This window comes from Peromyscus eremicus, chromosome 9, assembly GCF_949786415.1.
Source record: "Peromyscus eremicus chromosome 9, PerEre_H2_v1, whole genome shotgun sequence".
In the NCBI taxonomy this organism is placed as follows: Eukaryota; Metazoa; Chordata; class Mammalia; order Rodentia; family Cricetidae; genus Peromyscus; species Peromyscus eremicus.
Window position 1 is genome coordinate 3,143,954 of NC_081425.1, and position 16,478 is coordinate 3,160,431.

The 16,478-nt window shown below is 42.7% G+C and overlaps 1 protein-coding gene across 6 annotated transcripts in view; it reads left to right on the forward strand.

Annotated features, from left to right (window-relative positions):
- Dock9 (dedicator of cytokinesis 9) overlaps positions 1–16,478 on the forward strand; it is a 264,437-nt gene that overhangs the window by 143,348 nt on the left and 104,611 nt on the right. For all 6 annotated transcript variants that reach the window (XM_059273181.1, XM_059273185.1, XM_059273183.1 and 3 more), the window contains exons 6-10: positions 946–1,041; positions 1,824–1,958; positions 7,427–7,601; positions 9,055–9,122; positions 16,317–16,391. In XM_059273181.1, the coding sequence (XP_059129164.1) occupies positions 946–1,041; positions 1,824–1,958; positions 7,427–7,601; positions 9,055–9,122; positions 16,317–16,391 (549 nt within the window). The remainder of the gene's footprint in view (positions 1–945; positions 1,042–1,823; positions 1,959–7,426; positions 7,602–9,054; positions 9,123–16,316; positions 16,392–16,478) is intronic.

Genomic DNA, 16,478 nt, shown 5'->3' on the forward strand with positions numbered 1-16,478 from the left:
CTGGGAGGACCAACGGAAGGTGCACATGCAGAGGTGCCCAGTGCTTAGGAAACCCTTGGCGGGTAAATGATTCCTCAGTTCCAATAATAACAATGCGAAAACCACAAATACTGATATTGAATGATTGGAAACAAAGCTGGAGCCAGGCCTTCCCATGGCTGTCAGCTTTGTAACCAAACCCGAGGCCATTTGTAGGCAACGTTGCCTCTGTCTGTTTACACTCTCTCCTAGGCATGTCCAGCCTCTGTCACTGAAAGCTGATGTTGTCACTGTATAGTCCACACGCTGTGCAGCCAAGTTACAGAAAAAAAAATGTCAAAAAGTGTTAAGTAGCTTAACGTTTTGTGTTGGGCCACATTTATAGCTGTCCGTGGCTGTATGTGCTGGCTGCAGCTGGGACAGGCTTCAGCTCAGTGCCCACCAGCTCACACCCAGATCTCGCTGGGTAGGTCTGAGCTTGAAGACACTTTTATTCTAGCTCCTGCCTCCTCTGGCCTCCCTTCCCCTCACCCCGTCATTTTACATCGCCTTCCTGCATTGCCTTGTATTTCCTTTTCTTTATTCACCTTTCCCTGAACCAAGCCTCTGGGAAGCATTTCAAGAATGTTCTTTTGTCCTCTAAGCACGGAGGAGTGTAGTTTGAAACTTTTTTTTATGAAACCGGGTGAGGCAGTACAACTGAGTGGTATGTGGTTTCTGCGGCTCATTAAATTCCCAAAAGTAAAAATTTGGCTAGAACTAACCTGACCTTAAAAGAACAGGTTATCTGGAAGTTTAGGCTCATTTCTCTTTCACTGCAAATGGACTCTAGTGTGACTTAGGGGCATAGGTGTCCCAGTAGAGTAGTAGTGGACAGATGGAATGATTTTCCCATTGGTGAAACTCACAGAAAATAATCTACATAAAGCAGTGGACTGACGTTGTGGCATTTTCCTCCCCTCCTAGGATGCTGCTTCCCTGGGGTCTCAGAAGGGTGGGCTCACCAAACATGGCTGGCTGTACAAAGGCAACATGAACAGTGCCATCAGCGTGACCATGAGGGTAAGAGGGCGTCACCCTGCTTCTCCTCACATAAAACCTTGCTACTCTGGCTCTTCAGCATACTGCACAAGATAAACAGGCGTGCTGTTTTTCCCCACAAAAGGGATATTGTCAGGCTCCTAAGATGCTTTCCTTCTAAAGGACCTGAGTTCAAGTCCCACTACCCCTACCAGGCAGCTCACAACTGCTTGTAACTCCAGCTCCAGGGGCATCCCACACCTCTGGCCTCCACAGGTACCAGCACTTCTATATGCATACCCCCACACAGACACAGACACATAGTTACAAAAAATTAAAAAAAATAAAGTAAAAGTAGTTTAAGAAATTATGCAGGAGAGGCCAGAGTGAATCTTAAGGAGAAAAGAAACAGTGAGAAGAAGGTGAGGTGAACACAGAGATGAAAGTAACCCAGGGGAGTGCTGACTACCAGAATCTTGAAGCTCAAAAGACATCCCTGTTGTATGAGTGAGGAACTCGGGGGGTTGAGAGCATCTCTGTCTCAAAGGTGGAACTCTTTCCCCTACCTTTGGGTGATTACGTAAAATCTCAAGCTCTGTGGGTGAGAAACAGTGACCCATGGATGATGGTGACACCTTCTTAAGACAGATAGGCAGGAAGACCATGAACCATGGTGGGGGATCTTCCTGCAGCCAGTCCTGTTACCAGCAGCATTGGCTAGACTCCCACTGGGGTTACAGAATTCTTCAAGAGTTCTAGTGGCTTATCAGTTCCCACTGTCCATTTAGAAAGAACTGTCTGTGTTTGTTTTGTTTTGTTTTCAGTCATTTAAGAGGCGGTTTTTCCACCTGATTCAACTCGGTGATGGATCCTATAATCTAAATTTTTATAAAGATGAAAAGATCTCCAAGGAACCCAAAGGATCCATATTCCTAGATTCCTGCATGGGTGTGATTCAGGTGAGTATGAAAAGAATTTTTATTAAGGTTTCTGGTCTGCAGTGATACTATGCAAGAATGAGCAGATTCAGGGAAATGCTTCCAAACATGGCTGTAATTAGGGTAGAAACATAATACCTAACCTGAAAACAAAGCTTATTTTTCATCATTTTGAAGATGGCAGGATGCTGAAGTAGGCAGGAGTCCTGTAGTGTGTGAGGTTTTGTGTTTAAAACTTGGGCATGATGACAGAGAATGAGGCAGAGGGGGATCTTCAGTTCAAGGCCAGCCTGGGCCGCGTAGTAAAACCCAGGGAACTGGGATGTTCGCTTTCTAACATGGAGACTTGTTCCATTTCACAATTCACAGTGTGTGAAACACAAATACCCTGATTCTTCAGAATCTGCCTGAGGAATTACAGAATGAAGAATGTGAATGCGTTCCTTCTGAGGCCCTCAGACAGAGGGGCTCTGTGACCAATTAACACTCCCCCTGTCAACTAGATAGTAAATGGATACAGCATCACCAGAGAAGCCTCCCTCAAAGCGACATTAGCCTGGAGAAGTCAGGGACGTAGCTGACATAGCTCTTGGGTTTGACCATAGGTCTTTTTGTTTGGGTATTTACATTCTTACCTAAAATCCAATTGCATCTCCATCTTCTGGTGAATACGCTCACCTCATTGAATAGAGAAGAGCTGAAATGCACTGCTAGAAGGGCTTCACCCCTGCACCCCTGCACCCCTGCACCTCAGTCCTGGATCCCCTGAACAGGGAGGTAGAATGTTAGAGCCGTCGCCTTTCTGCCCCGTTCTAGACCGTGACTTTCCCACCCTGCAGAGCTGCTGTCATAGACACCCTTTCTCTTCACCTTCCCCGCATGTCGCATTCTCTGCTCCTTTCTGAGACAGGGTCTCATGTAGTCTAGGCTGGCCTCAAGACAAGTGGAGGGTGAGTGGACCTTCTGATCCTCCTCCCTCTGCCTCCCAAGTGCTGCAATGGCAGGCATGCACCACCTTGTACGCCTGTGCACCCTGGGGATGGAGCCCTGGCCTCGGACATGCTGGGAGAGCACTCTACCAAGTGACCCGTTTCTCCGGCCCATTTTCCTCCTTTTTATTGTGATTTTTAAAATTTTTATTTTGGAGGAGACACCCTCTAGTTATTAGAGTCTAGTAGCTGCCTAAGAAACTTTATATAAAATGATATATTTTTATTTACTCTATCTGCACATACCTTTTATTCTAATTGTACTTGGCTCATTTTTTAGAAATCTCAAGAAGTTTTTTGACCTCAAAACATCAAAGGCATTACAGCATCTTCTCATCACCATTGTGTTTAGGGACATATGCTGTAGTTCTTACTTTCTGTTTTTTTGTGATCATCTCTTTATAATTTAAAAAATATTTATTGTTGTGAGGGGGTTCAGGTGGTGGTGAATCCCACAGCACACATATGGACGTTGGAGAACAACCTCATGAACAACCTCATGCAGTCGGTTCTCTCCTTCCACCACTAGATGGGTCCTCCGGATCAAGTTCAGGTTGCCACATTTGTGAGGCAAGTGCCTTTTCCTGTTGAGATCTCACTGGCCCCTGATCTCGTCTTTCTTTTTCTGAAATCTAGGTTGCTCTGTCTTGAATTTTATTTACTAATTGGCAGACTTTTTTGTTGAGGTAGGTATGCAGATAGAAACTAGACATAACAGGTGTGGGATTTGTCCACCTGGTGTCTTTCACCTGTATCTCATTCTAGAGACTTCCTCTATGTTCTGTCTGCCTGTCTTCATGAGGTTTGGTCAGTAGCTTTATTTTGGCAAGATGACAAAGACCCTATTTGAGTCTCTTAGCCAGATGCTAAAGTCAGTGGGTTCATTTATCCTTCTTCTGCTGGGGATCGTAGCCACATTGACTCTACCCTTATTTGAGAATAGTGTTTTCACCTAATTTGTCCAGTGCTCTGGTAATTATGACTCTGTCCTTGTCAGAAGTGAAAATTAGCACACCAAGTTAGAAGTGTGGGCGTGGCAGGAGAGATGGGAAATGCCGCAGGTGGGGATGCTGGGGACTGGGACAAACTGGATGCCAGGTACCTAAAGTAAAGGAAGCACTGCTACAGCTGATGAAGCCAGATGAGCGTTGCTAGCTTTTGAAAACTGCCAGAACATGGAATTTTACTTAGATCTTGGCATGTTTAATTTTTGGAAATCCATAAGCCATAGGGCAGGACCTCAGACTGCAAATGTTGGGCATGTGTCTGAGCCCTAGTTCAAGACTGTAGCATGACTTCACAGTCCCTGAAAAAGTATCTTCAGCCAACAGCCAATCAGCTGGTGGATCCCCTGCCAGCACCTTCCCCCCCAAGCTGCCAGTGTAAATAACAGAGTATATTAAAGTATATATCAAAGCATGCTGATTAACTGTAAATAAGTATCAGAGTGATTCATTAATGAGTTTATTGGCTTCCTGTGTCAGATTTCCAAGCTCAAGTTTCATTTATGTGAGGTTGAGAGACCTAGGAGTTACTTTTTTAGCTGAATTTTCTGACATAGTTGAAAGCAAAGCTAGATGTATTTTTTTCCACCCTCATTTTGAAGTAAGTAATTCTTTTTGTTTGACAACAATATCTTGTTGCAAGTCTGTAACACAGTGCACAGATGTTTATTGTTGGATAGCTCTCATCAAGCTGCTAGCCTCATGGGTGCATTTCAGACTCTGAGGTCTGATCCCAATGCCCATCTCTTCCTTCAGATTCTTTTTGCATATGTAGCTCATAGCATTTCTCATTTGCTGAACTGCATATAAATCTTCAAAAGACTAATTTCCTTTTTATCTCACCTGTTTGAAGCTGAGCATCAAAGGTTGTAAGTTAAGCCCATTTATGGTAGCATACACTGGAAGTCCTAGCACTTGGGAGGTGGAGGGAAGAAGTCCCAGAGTTTGAAGTCTTTCTTGGCTACCTAGGGGGTTTGAGAGCAGCCTGGCTTACATGAGACCCTGTCTCAAACAACAACAACAAAAAGAAACAAAAAGTTGTGATTTAAATGGTTTTGAGGATAAAAAAACAATACTTTGGGATGTTTACTTCTTAATTTTGATCATGTGTATTTACTGTTCATGGTACTGTGTTCCTTAAGGAGATCTGCATATAAGTATATATCCTATCACACCCCTCTGTTGGCCCCCACCCCCATAAGGAGATCTTCATATGAATATATATGGTATGCTAACACATTTCCTTACCCTCTCATGTCCCTCCCACACCCCTCTGTTGGCCCCACCCCTCTTTGGATGTTTGTGGTGGTATTGTGTTCCCCAAAATATTGTGCACCCTAATAAACTTATCTGGGGTCAGAGACAGAACAGCCACTAGATACAAAGGCTAGAAAATGGTGGCACTCACACCTTTAATCCTAGCACTCCAGAGGTAGAAATCCCTCTGGATCTCTGTGAGTTCAAGGCCACATTGGAAATGGCCAGGCATGGTGACACACACCTTTAATCCCAGGGAGTGGTAGTAGAAAGCAGAAAGGCATATAAGGTGTGAGGACCAGAAACTAGAAGCATTTGGCTGGTTAAGCTTTTAGGCTTCTAGCAGCAGTTCAGCTGAGGGCCATTCGGATATGAGGACACAGAGGCTTCCAGTCTGAGGAAACAAGACCAGCTGAGAAATTGGCCAGAACTGTTAAGATTCATGCTACAGATGTTATTTGAAATAATAGCTGATTACTGCTATGAATGAAAAGAAATGACTAAGGGGAAAGTTTCCAGGTAGACCTGAAAGAGAACTCTAGTCTTAAACCGTAATAGTATTTTAAAGCCACAGGAGTTGGTCCATTAGACTTGTACTGCAGATGAAGAAAATGACTCTCTGAAAGGATCACTTAGACTCAAGGCCTAGTGCTTTTACTTGACTTTTGTGTGTTTGAGGAATAGGTGATTCCCCAATACACAGAGAAAACTCCTTCATTCCCAGCTTTCACTCCTTCTCAATTACTACCTTTGCATTTAAGTGAGACCTGAGGTGGCCATTACTGAGCCCATGGAAGACAATCTGTGTACAGTGGTTCGTATGGCCTTACCCAAAGAAGCATTTAGCTTCAGGCTTCTAAAAACTGTGCTGCAAAAACACTGGACCTTAGGTCACCTTGTGCCTGGGCACTACACTGTGAAGCATCCTTGAACTGCAGATAGTTGGGTGTCGAGACATTCTGCCTGCTCAGCAGTCAGAGGGAGATTGTGACACCTCCCCCTTCAGCCTGTGTGGACTATGTTCTTCAGAGATGAATCTCTGTCTAGTGTGGTTAGCCTGGAATGTTTGCCTCTAGGATATATTTGTTGGTGTCTGGAGATGTTTTTGACTCATAGCTGTCCCACTGACATGTGATAGGTGGAGACCGGGATGCTGCCAAACATAGTACAGTACATAGAATAGTCCCTTGTGAAAAGAATGATGGACTCGAATGTGAGCAGCACTGAGATGGACTAACCTTGGTCTACACTTACTTATCTTCCATCCCATGGACTGGAGACAAAGAGTCCACATACTTTTAGGATTAATAAATGATGGAAAAGTTCCAGGGAAGTAAGCTGAACTGATTGGTAGGTAGTAGTTAGCTTTTAGAAAGGCAAATGGTGGAACACAACTCGATTTTTTTTTAAGTAATTGAATATAACATTTACATGTGAGATTTCATAAATTCAGCTATTTTTCAAATGCCCACTGTGTGCCAGACATTGCTTTAAAGATCATGGATGTAACATTAAATAAAGAGAATGGATAACCTCTGTCCTTGAGGGATTTCTATGCCATTGCAGGGGACAAGTAATACATAAATTAAATAGAGAAGAAAGGTAATGAGGCCTAAAAGATGGCTCAGTGGTTAAGAGCACAAGTTTGGTTCCCAGCACCCATGTCAACTGGCTCATAAGTGTCTATAACTCCAGCTCCAGGAGATCTGATGTCTCTGGCCTCCATGAGCACCTGTACTCACATGCACATACACACATGGAAATATAATCAAAAATAATAAAAATAAACCTTAAAATTAAAAAAGAGAGAGAGAAAACAGCAAATGTTCTTAATCACTGAGCCACCTCTCCAGTCCCAGCATGTACTGTTTTTGCAGAGAACCCAGGTTCAATTCCCGTCATGTATATGGTGGCTCACAACCATCTGTAACTCCAGTTCCAGGGGATCTGGTGTTCTCTTCTGACCTCCTCTGGGACAAGCCACACACATAGTATACATAGATACCACAGACAAAGCACTCATATACATAAACTAAAAATATTTTAGTTTAAAAAAATAGGTAATTAATCAAATGGGAAGGTTAAAGGTGGAGAAGGTGGACTATGATGAGGGCACATAGGGAGGAGTTTGCAGTTTTAAAGTAGTATCGGAGAGCTGAGAAGATGGCACCATTAGCAAATAGGGCAGATTATCCTGAGCTACTTCCCAATGTGTCTCTTTCACCTGTTTCCATCACAGAACAACCGAGTCAGGCGCTTTGCTTTTGAGCTCAAGATGCAGGACAAAAGCAGTTACCTTCTGGCAGCAGACAGTGAGGTGGAGATGGAGGAGTGGGTCACGGTTCTCAACAAGATCCTCCAGCTCAACTTTGAAGCTGCAATGCAAGAAAAGCGAAATGGGGACTCTCATGAAGGTGGGTAGGTCCATGAGAAGTGGGGAAGATGGGAGCCATTTTCAAAGAATCTGTCAACAAAGATTTTTATTGTATTAGATTTTACTTCCCTGAAGCCAGGTATGAGGATTACCTGTAATTCCAACCTGTGGGGGAACAAAGGTAAGAGGCACAGGTTTTGAGGTGGCAGCCAACTGTCTAGGGAGTTGCAGGTTAACTGGAGCTACATAGTGAGCTACTGTCTCAAAAACAAAACAAACAAAAAGTATTAATACTTTGACGATGTTTGTGTGGCATGTGAACAACCATGGTGTGGGGAGGCAGGCCTGGATGTGAGTCCCAAGAATATCACTTTTAGCTATGTGACCGTGGACAAACTACTTATGTTTTCTGAGTCTTGGTTTTTACTTGAAAATGGAAATAAGAGCTAGGGATGTAGCTCAGCTGGTAGAGTTCTTGCCTTTCATGTATGAAACCTTAGGTTCCCAGTACTGCATAAACCTTGTGTGGTAGTACACACCTGCAATCCTAACATTTAGGAGATCGAGGCAGGAGGATCAGAAGTTTAAGGTCGTCCTTGACTACTAGTACGTTCAAGTCTAGCCTGGGCTACATGACAGCCTGTCTTTAAGAGAAAATAAAAATTGTGTGTGTGTGTGTGTGTGTGTGTGTGTGTGTGTGTGTGTGTGTGTGTAGTGGAGGTAATTTAAAATTACCGATGGAATGAGTAAGCTTAAAAGTGTAGCTCTAGCCATTGGCATGGAATCTGTCTTTAAAGAAAGTTACTGCTGTTGTTGGTATTACCTTTTGAGATTTTCAAGATAAAGATGGACAGTAACCTGACTCTAAATTACAGGGAATCAGCTGTGTTTTCAATGTATGTTCATATTGTACTTCAAGCCCATAAGTGAACAACTCTGGTTGTTCCCCAAATTACCTGAGAGTTTGAAAAGAGCCAAAATACTATTTCCTTGATCCATCCAAAGCTTCTGATTGGGTGCGGCTGTGAAGAATGTTGCACACAGCTAACCTAAGTTCTAGTGTGTGTGCGCGGGAGGGGGGAGGTCTGTGAAGGATGTTGCACACAGCTAACATGAGTTCTAGTGTTGGGGAGGTGGATATGAAGGATGTTGCACACAGCTAACATAAGTTTTAGTGGGTGGGGGAAGCTGTGAAGGATGTTACACACAGCTAACATGAGTTCTAGTGTTGGGGAGGTGGATATGAAGGATGTTCCATACAGCTAACATATGTTCTAGTGTGGGGGAGAAATTTAGGATGGGGAATCTTAGCTATACAAGGTCTTGAGTGGTACCACTTTCCCTGCTAGGCTTGGCCATCAGTTCATTCCAAAGCCCTGAGCTGTTTGGATTGTTCTTTCAGACTTGAGAACCACTACGTTTGGGTTTCTTTGCTCATATTAAATAAGAAGCTTCAACTACACATGACTCAGTAGATCTTTTTTGCCATTTAGATGATGAACAAAGCAAACTGGAAGGTTCCGGTTCCAGTTTGGATAGCTACCTGCCTGAACTTGCCAAGGTGAGGTCATCCTAATATTCCCACTCTTGACTGAATGCTAAATGTTTCTCATTTCATGGCTCTCTTATAATAATAACACTGATAGTGTGATTGTCTCTGTCTGCTTCCTGATGTGAATGTGAGGGGATGGCAATTATTACACACTAGGGACATTTCAGTTTGTTTTCCAGAAAATGCCTTACAAAGTATATTGCTATTTTTAAGATGCCACCATTGTATTTAATATGTCAGCACAAATATTGAAGAATTAACCAAAATATATTCCTATATATAGCTAGTATTCTCTCTTACTCAGGCTCCTCTCACTTAAATTATGTTCATTGGTGTCTTAATTAATGTTTCTATTTCTGTGAAAAACACTATGACCAAAAAACAGCTTGGGGAAGGAAAGGTTTATTTCAGCTTACAACTCTTAGGTCACAGTCCATCACTGAGGGAAGAAGTCAGGGCAGGAACTCAGTGCAGCAAACTGGAGGCAGGAACTGAAGCAGAGGACATGGAGGGGTGCTGCTTACTGGTATTCTCATGGCTTGCTCAGTCTCTTTCTTATGGCACCCAGGACCACCAGCCCAGGGTAGCACTGTCCAAAGTGAGCTGGGCCCTCCCATTCCATTCAAGAAAATGTACCACAGGCTAGCCCACAGTCCAATCTGGTGGGGGCATTGTCTCCACTGAGGCTCCTTTTTCTCAGATGACCTACGTTGTGTCAAGGAGCCAGCACATTTGGGCACCCTGTCTTACTCAAATTAATAGCCACAGTTCCTCAGAGGATGATTATGGATTGTGGTAATTTTGTCACTTACTAAAGAGGAGCTGCTGAAGTTACAGAATGTGTTCCTGGGTCACCCAAAACAAACAAAATACAAGAAAACAACAACAAAGCCAGGTTCTTCATGCATTTTGTAATTTTGAAAAACCCCAGAGTTACTGAAAAGCACAAAGAAACACAAAACAACAATGTCACCACCGCCCAGAACCCTGTGCCACTATATTACCTCATTAGCATATCTGTTTTTAAATATATAACTTCAGTGACCATTGGCAGTTCTTTTAAACACTGCCTTTGCTCTCATTCTCCTCTGCGCCACAGCACCCACCTTGAGCATCCACTGTGATGCATTTTACCTCCATTTTGTTTTGTGTTTTTACAAACACATTTACCATAAAGACACTGGGTGGTGATTTTGTGTGCTCATATGTTTATTTTGCACTGGTGTTCAATAATACCACATTTAACCTTGTTTTGGGTACAGATCTGGTCAGTCATTTTTATTGCACTGTATAAACACTTTAACTCTTGGTCTATTTCCATTTTTCTTATTCTGAACAATGCTACAATGAATATCCTTGTCCTGATCTCCCATGTGTGCATCTGTGCATGATTCTTTTTAAACAGAGAGTGATGTCTTTGTCTTCACTGCCCCTCTATAGTCTTTGTGTTATAATGGTGACTGTACACACCCACATGTTAAACACTATAATAGAAACATGGTGTGTCTGTATAGGATTGCAAATAGGCTGGCATTCAGCATTGACCTTTCTTCCTAGATGACATGGTTGTTCTCAAATATAAATCTCCTTCCTGGCTGGGACCTTTAGAGTATTGTTTTTCTTCAGGACTTAGCTGTTTCCACAGAATCCTTTTAGCACCTGCCCATTAAAGCTAACTTTAGAACTCCCGTTGTAACCTGTGCCCAGCCTGGAGGAGTTCTGGCTTCTGTGTTTATTTTCATGCTAGTCCCGTGTGTGTGTGTGTGTGTGTGTGTGTGTGTGTGTGTGTGTGTGTGTGTGTGTGTTTTGCTGAAACCCAAGGCCTTGCATATGGTAGACCAGTACTCTATCACTGAGCTATACCCCTCGCCCAGTCCTGTCAGGCAATCTGGGTATCAGTTGACACCCATGCATGCATCCTGTTTCTGAGTGCTCAGAGGTTCCCACAACAACATGCTTGAACTTGTTTGATTTGTTTGATTTTTTAGTTTTTTTTAAACAGCACAATAATGCAATCTAGAAATCAGAAAGAACTTTAGGCTTACTCAGTGAACAGAATGGCTACCTAAGATGAAGTTCATGTTATTGAGTCCAGAATTGGTTATTTAACATCTGTATTTTTTTGTTTTTGTTTTTGTTTTTTTTTTTTTTTTTGGTTTTTTTTTTTTTTTTTTTTTTTTGGTTTTTCGAGACAGGGTTTCTCTGTGTAGCTTTGTGCCTTTCCTGGAACTCGCTTTGTAGACCAGGCTGGCCTCGAACTCACAGAGATCCGCCTGACTCTGCCTCCTGAGTGCTGGGATCAAAGGCGTGCGCCACCACCGCCCGGCAACATCTGTATTTTTAAGCCAGGCATGGTGGCACATACTCCTGGGGAGGCTGGAACAGGAAGGATGCAAGTTTAAGGTCAGCTTGGGTCATAGCAAGAGCCTATCTTAAGCAAAGCATAACAGGACAAAACCAACAAGAAATCCAGTTTTTCCCCTATGAAGTTGTATAAGAATTTTAGTCTTTTCTTCTCCTGCTACCTGGCCAACGTAAATTTTCAAAGGAAAAGGGGAAAAATGTATTGTCTTTCTCCCAGGGTACTACCATGAAGACTATTGGAAGTGTGGCTCTGTCAGTCACCTGTACACCTGTTCTGGTGGCCTACTCAGAGATGTGATGTGTGAGGGGCCAGGCTCTTAGTGGGGATGCCTGTGCCTGGTCCCTTCATGGTCAGCCTGGGTGTTAGTCCTGCTAGTGAGCCTGGGATGTGGCTCATTTGTACTCATTAAGGGAGTATGAGAACTCGCTAGCAAATGGACATCCTGTTTTTGAGGAATGAATTTCCATGGTTACAGAGTCAGATGAATTGTGTATGGAGTGGGGTGGGAGGGATGCAGGGAGAGAAGGGGAGTTTACTCAGAGGATGAAGAGGTCAGGAAAGCAGAAGGGATTGATGGGAGGCTCAGCCACAGTACAGATTGGAGGATGCCTGGATCAACAGGGCAAGGCAGAAGGTAGCTGGAGCTGTTGCTTCCCGGCCGAGTTCTCTCTGCATGGCTTGTATTTGCCTCACTCTTCCTGTTGCTCTGGCTTTTGTTTTCCACTGTGACTGAGACTTAGCCAAACAGGATATGTCTGACGGGAAGTTGTTTTAGTACAAAATAACTGATGTTTCATTCTGGAATATTAGGGACTTGGATTTATAAGTTCCTGGAGTGTTTGCTTATACTTGGAGTGCTGGATATCTTTACTATTTTCATATTAGGGACATGCTATATTTCCCCAAAAACTTAATCTTTTCCAGGAGGAACCAGGAGGAATCTGTCCAGCATGGAACCAAACTGTTTTTATTGTAAATATAACAAAATTCATAGCATCAGTCTTACAAGTATTTATATTTTAAAAAGCCTATATGAACCAGCAAATTGGTTTCTTCTGAGAACTCAGGGCATTCCTTCCTCTGCTTGCCATGATGTTAGGTGACACTGGAGGGTGTGTATTACCTTCTTGTGTAACGGTAATATGAAGAGAAACCCCACACTCTCTCTTAATGTATTTTCCATCTGTGGGGTGTGTGTGTGTGTGTGTGTGTGTGTGTGTGTGTGTGTGTGCAAACAGTAGCTCACACTTTGTTGCCTTGTATTCTGAAAGAAAAGCAGTTTCATGTGACTCTAGAACTGATTTTTTTATCATTTTATTTCTAAGTCAATGGATTTTCGTATCCAGGTAAATCTTCCATAGTGGAACATAGGGCAGTGTGATGTCTGCAAGTCTGTAGTCTCCCTGAGACTGAGTAAGGCATAGGGGCCATGTTCAAGAGGACTTGTGGGAACCCATGTGGTTTCCTGGCCACATTTTTATAAGAGTTCTAAAGCCAAGTCTGTAACAAACACTTCCTTCCCTAAGTCCCAAGCCAGAAAACTATGCCATTATTACTCCGAGGAATTGGCTGTGGTTTGGCAGTCATTCCACTGCTAAGCTTCCTAATTCTAGAATGCCCTAACCTGGCTTTATGCCTTGAGGTGAAATGTTAGTCCTTTGGGGATAAATATCATAATGTAGTGAGTATGTGTTGTGATATCCCTTTAATTAAGAAGTAAATAATCTAGAGGCTGGAGAGATGGCTCAGTGGTTAAAAGCACCAGCTGCTCTTCTAGAGTACCTTGTTTCCATTCCTAGTACCTATATGGTGGCTCACAACCATCTGTATCTCCAGTTCCACGGGATCTGATACCGTTTCTGGTCTTCATGGGTACCAGGTCTGCACATGGTTCACAGATATGCGTACAGGCAAACCACACATACACATAAAATTTTTTTAAAGAGTTATATATTCTAACCTTAGGGGATTTTGCCAAATTTGTTTTATCTCATTCTGTCTAAATGACTCAGCAGTCAACACAATGTTTTCCCTGTACCTTTGAAATAAAATAAACTTGGCCATAGACTTTTCACTTCAAATTTCTCACAAATAAACTTGAGATACATCACTATCTTTCCTGGAAGCTCTTGAATGTTTGGTCCTTTCATACTGACGATGAAGGAAACATAGGAAAGGTGTGTCATTTGTGGCTGACTTTAGTGTTTGCTCATGAGATGGGAAATGTCTTTGTTTTGGCTGAGTCCACTTCTCTGACTTGTGTGCGGGTGGCAGTTTCTAGGGAGGGTCGCTCTGCTCTTGTCCATTTTCCTCACATTCTTCTGTCTACTGAACCTAAAATAGAAAACAGGCCATGCCAGGATGGAGCAACGGCTGTTGGGAAGAAGCTTCCTACAGCCTCACCATGCACTGACCGACCACAGGCTGTTTTCAGAACAGGACTGCTTCCTGCCACCCTGAAACCTGCTCAATTACATAGTCTTGGGATAATTTTTTTTAACAGCTATATTTTTGTGGGCACTTAGGCAATGAAAGTGCATGTTATAAGTATCTTTACTAAACACTAATTAAAATTTTACTTTTATGCTTCTTGTAAGTAAAACTACCCAATGTTGTGCAAAAAAGTTAATCTTTTTTCTTCATGATCACCCTCATCTTCCTGACAACTCCAATAGTTAACTTACTCCAATTGCTCTCACCAAACTGGGTGCAAATAAAATGTATACATACATGGATAAGGTTTTTAGTTATTTCCTAGAAGAATCTCATGATTTGCCTGTCATTTTGACAGTTTTTCTACCACCTAAACACAGTTCATGGCTGTCTCTCTGGGTCAGCAGAAGAGGTGGTCTCTCTGCAGAGTAAGTTTATAATGGAGCACACGCAAGTCAAGGGTGTAATAGTTAATTGGTGGATATGTATACTTTATTCAGCCATGTCTTTTAGGAATGTTTAGGTGATTTTCAGTTTTCAGCTTCTATAAATCATATAGTAAGCATCATGACATAGAATCTGTAAGCTCTTATTTCAGGAGGACTTGCCCAAGCTGGGATTTCTAGGTCAAAGGTTATTGTGTTTTGATGTTTTAAATATTTCCAGTTTCTTGGCCTTAAAGAGTATAACAGTTTATATTCCTATTTCTCTGCCTTGTTCCCAAAGGTTTGTTTGGTTTTTTCTTTCTTTCTTTCTTTCTTTTTTTTTTTGTTTTTTTTGTTTTGTTTTGTTTTGTTTTTTTGAGACAGGGTTTCTTTGTGTAGTTTTGGTGCCTGTCCTGGAGCTCACTCTGTAGACCAGGCTGGCTTCAAACACAGAGATCCACCTGGCTCTGCCTCCTGAGTTCTGGGATTAAAGGCGTGCACCACCACCACTGCCTGGTCCAAAGTTTTTTTTGTTTGTTTGTTTGTTTGTTTGTTTTAAAGACTATTTTATTCTGCTTCAATATATCTTTTCCTGCTCATTGTTTGTATTTTTTTTTGTTTTCATATGTTTATTTGCTGTTTGGGGTTCTACTTCATCTAGTGCATTCTTTTTACTTAGAAATTAAAAGGCCAGGTAGGGAGGCAAGTTGGCTTGCAGAGCTAGTTATGAATGTCATTTCATTTACAAGTAGGCCACTGGTTAAGTATAGTCATGAGAATTTGAGTCATATCCAAGGACCTATTATAACAACTTAATGACTGAAAAATTAGTAAGATTCTTAATTTCCCATTGGGTTAGGTTAGAAATACAATAGTAGATGTCACTTAGCCATCCACAAAGAAGACAGTCAACTTCTTCACTGTGGCTGTCACTGCCCCCTTGTCTAGGGCAGAGAGGTGACTCCTGGAGAAGAGGACGTTATAATCAGAACTCCATATTTATCTGTAAAAATGAAGAGTTGAATATCTATGACTGCCTAAAAGGATGCACTATGGGACTGGTAAATAGGAGGTTAAAGGTGACTTGATCTTGTGAATGTTCAGGTGCCTCTTTCACACGCCCCCTCCAGATCCTGCCTCTCTGTCTCCATCCTGCCACCACGTGTCTGTATCCTTTTGTGGCTTCTCTTCTGTCTGTCCCTTCAGTTTTGAAGCCCCTGGTGCTCTGCTAAAACTCACCCCACACTCTCTCTGAGGAATCCACTTCCAAGACTTCCATCCTTGCCTGCATGCTGATGTTCTCCAGGTCTGCAGCTCATATCCATGGCCAATACTGGAAGATTCCAGTTGAAAACCTCACAAGTGCAGCTGTACCCCACTTTGAGCCTCCCGGGGTTCCTGTGCTATGCTGTCTCTCCCACAGCATTACAGCCTGTGCTGCCCATGCCACAGTGCACACCTCTTGGATGGCATGCCCCTGCCTCCCAGAGACCAAACAGGGTTGTCGAGTAGCTTGCATGTTCCGATGGGTCTGTGTCTTATTTACTTTCCCACTGTTGTGAAGACATGATCAAGACAAATTGTAGAGGAAGAGTTTATTAGGGGCTTGATTACAGTTTCAGAGGGGTAGAATCCATGGGCACTGGTGGGGAGCATGCCAGCAGGTAGGCAGGCCTGGGCTGGAGCAGCCGCTGAGAGCCTACATCTTAGTCCACACGCTCAAGGCGGAGAGAGGAAAAACTAGCTTGGAATGAACAGTATGGGCTTTTGAAACCTCAGAACCGACCCCAAATGACACAACTCCTTCAACTATCCTACCCCTCCCAAAGGATTCCACCAACTGGGGATGAAGCGTTCGAATATACAAGCCTTATGGGGTCCTTCTCATTTAAACTGCCACAGGCAGCTTTCAGACACATTCTAATGCCTCTGAGGTGGGGACAAAGGATTTTGTTCACAAATAAATTATTTTGTCCACAGAGCACCAGAGAAGCAGAAATCAAACTGAAAAGTGAGAGCAGAGTGAAGCTTTTTTACTTGGACCCAGATGCCCAGGTAAGAGCTAATTTAATATTTAAAATATAAAATTCATGAATGTTTAATATTCAGTGTATTGTTGGATATTGAGAGCAGTGTTTAGCC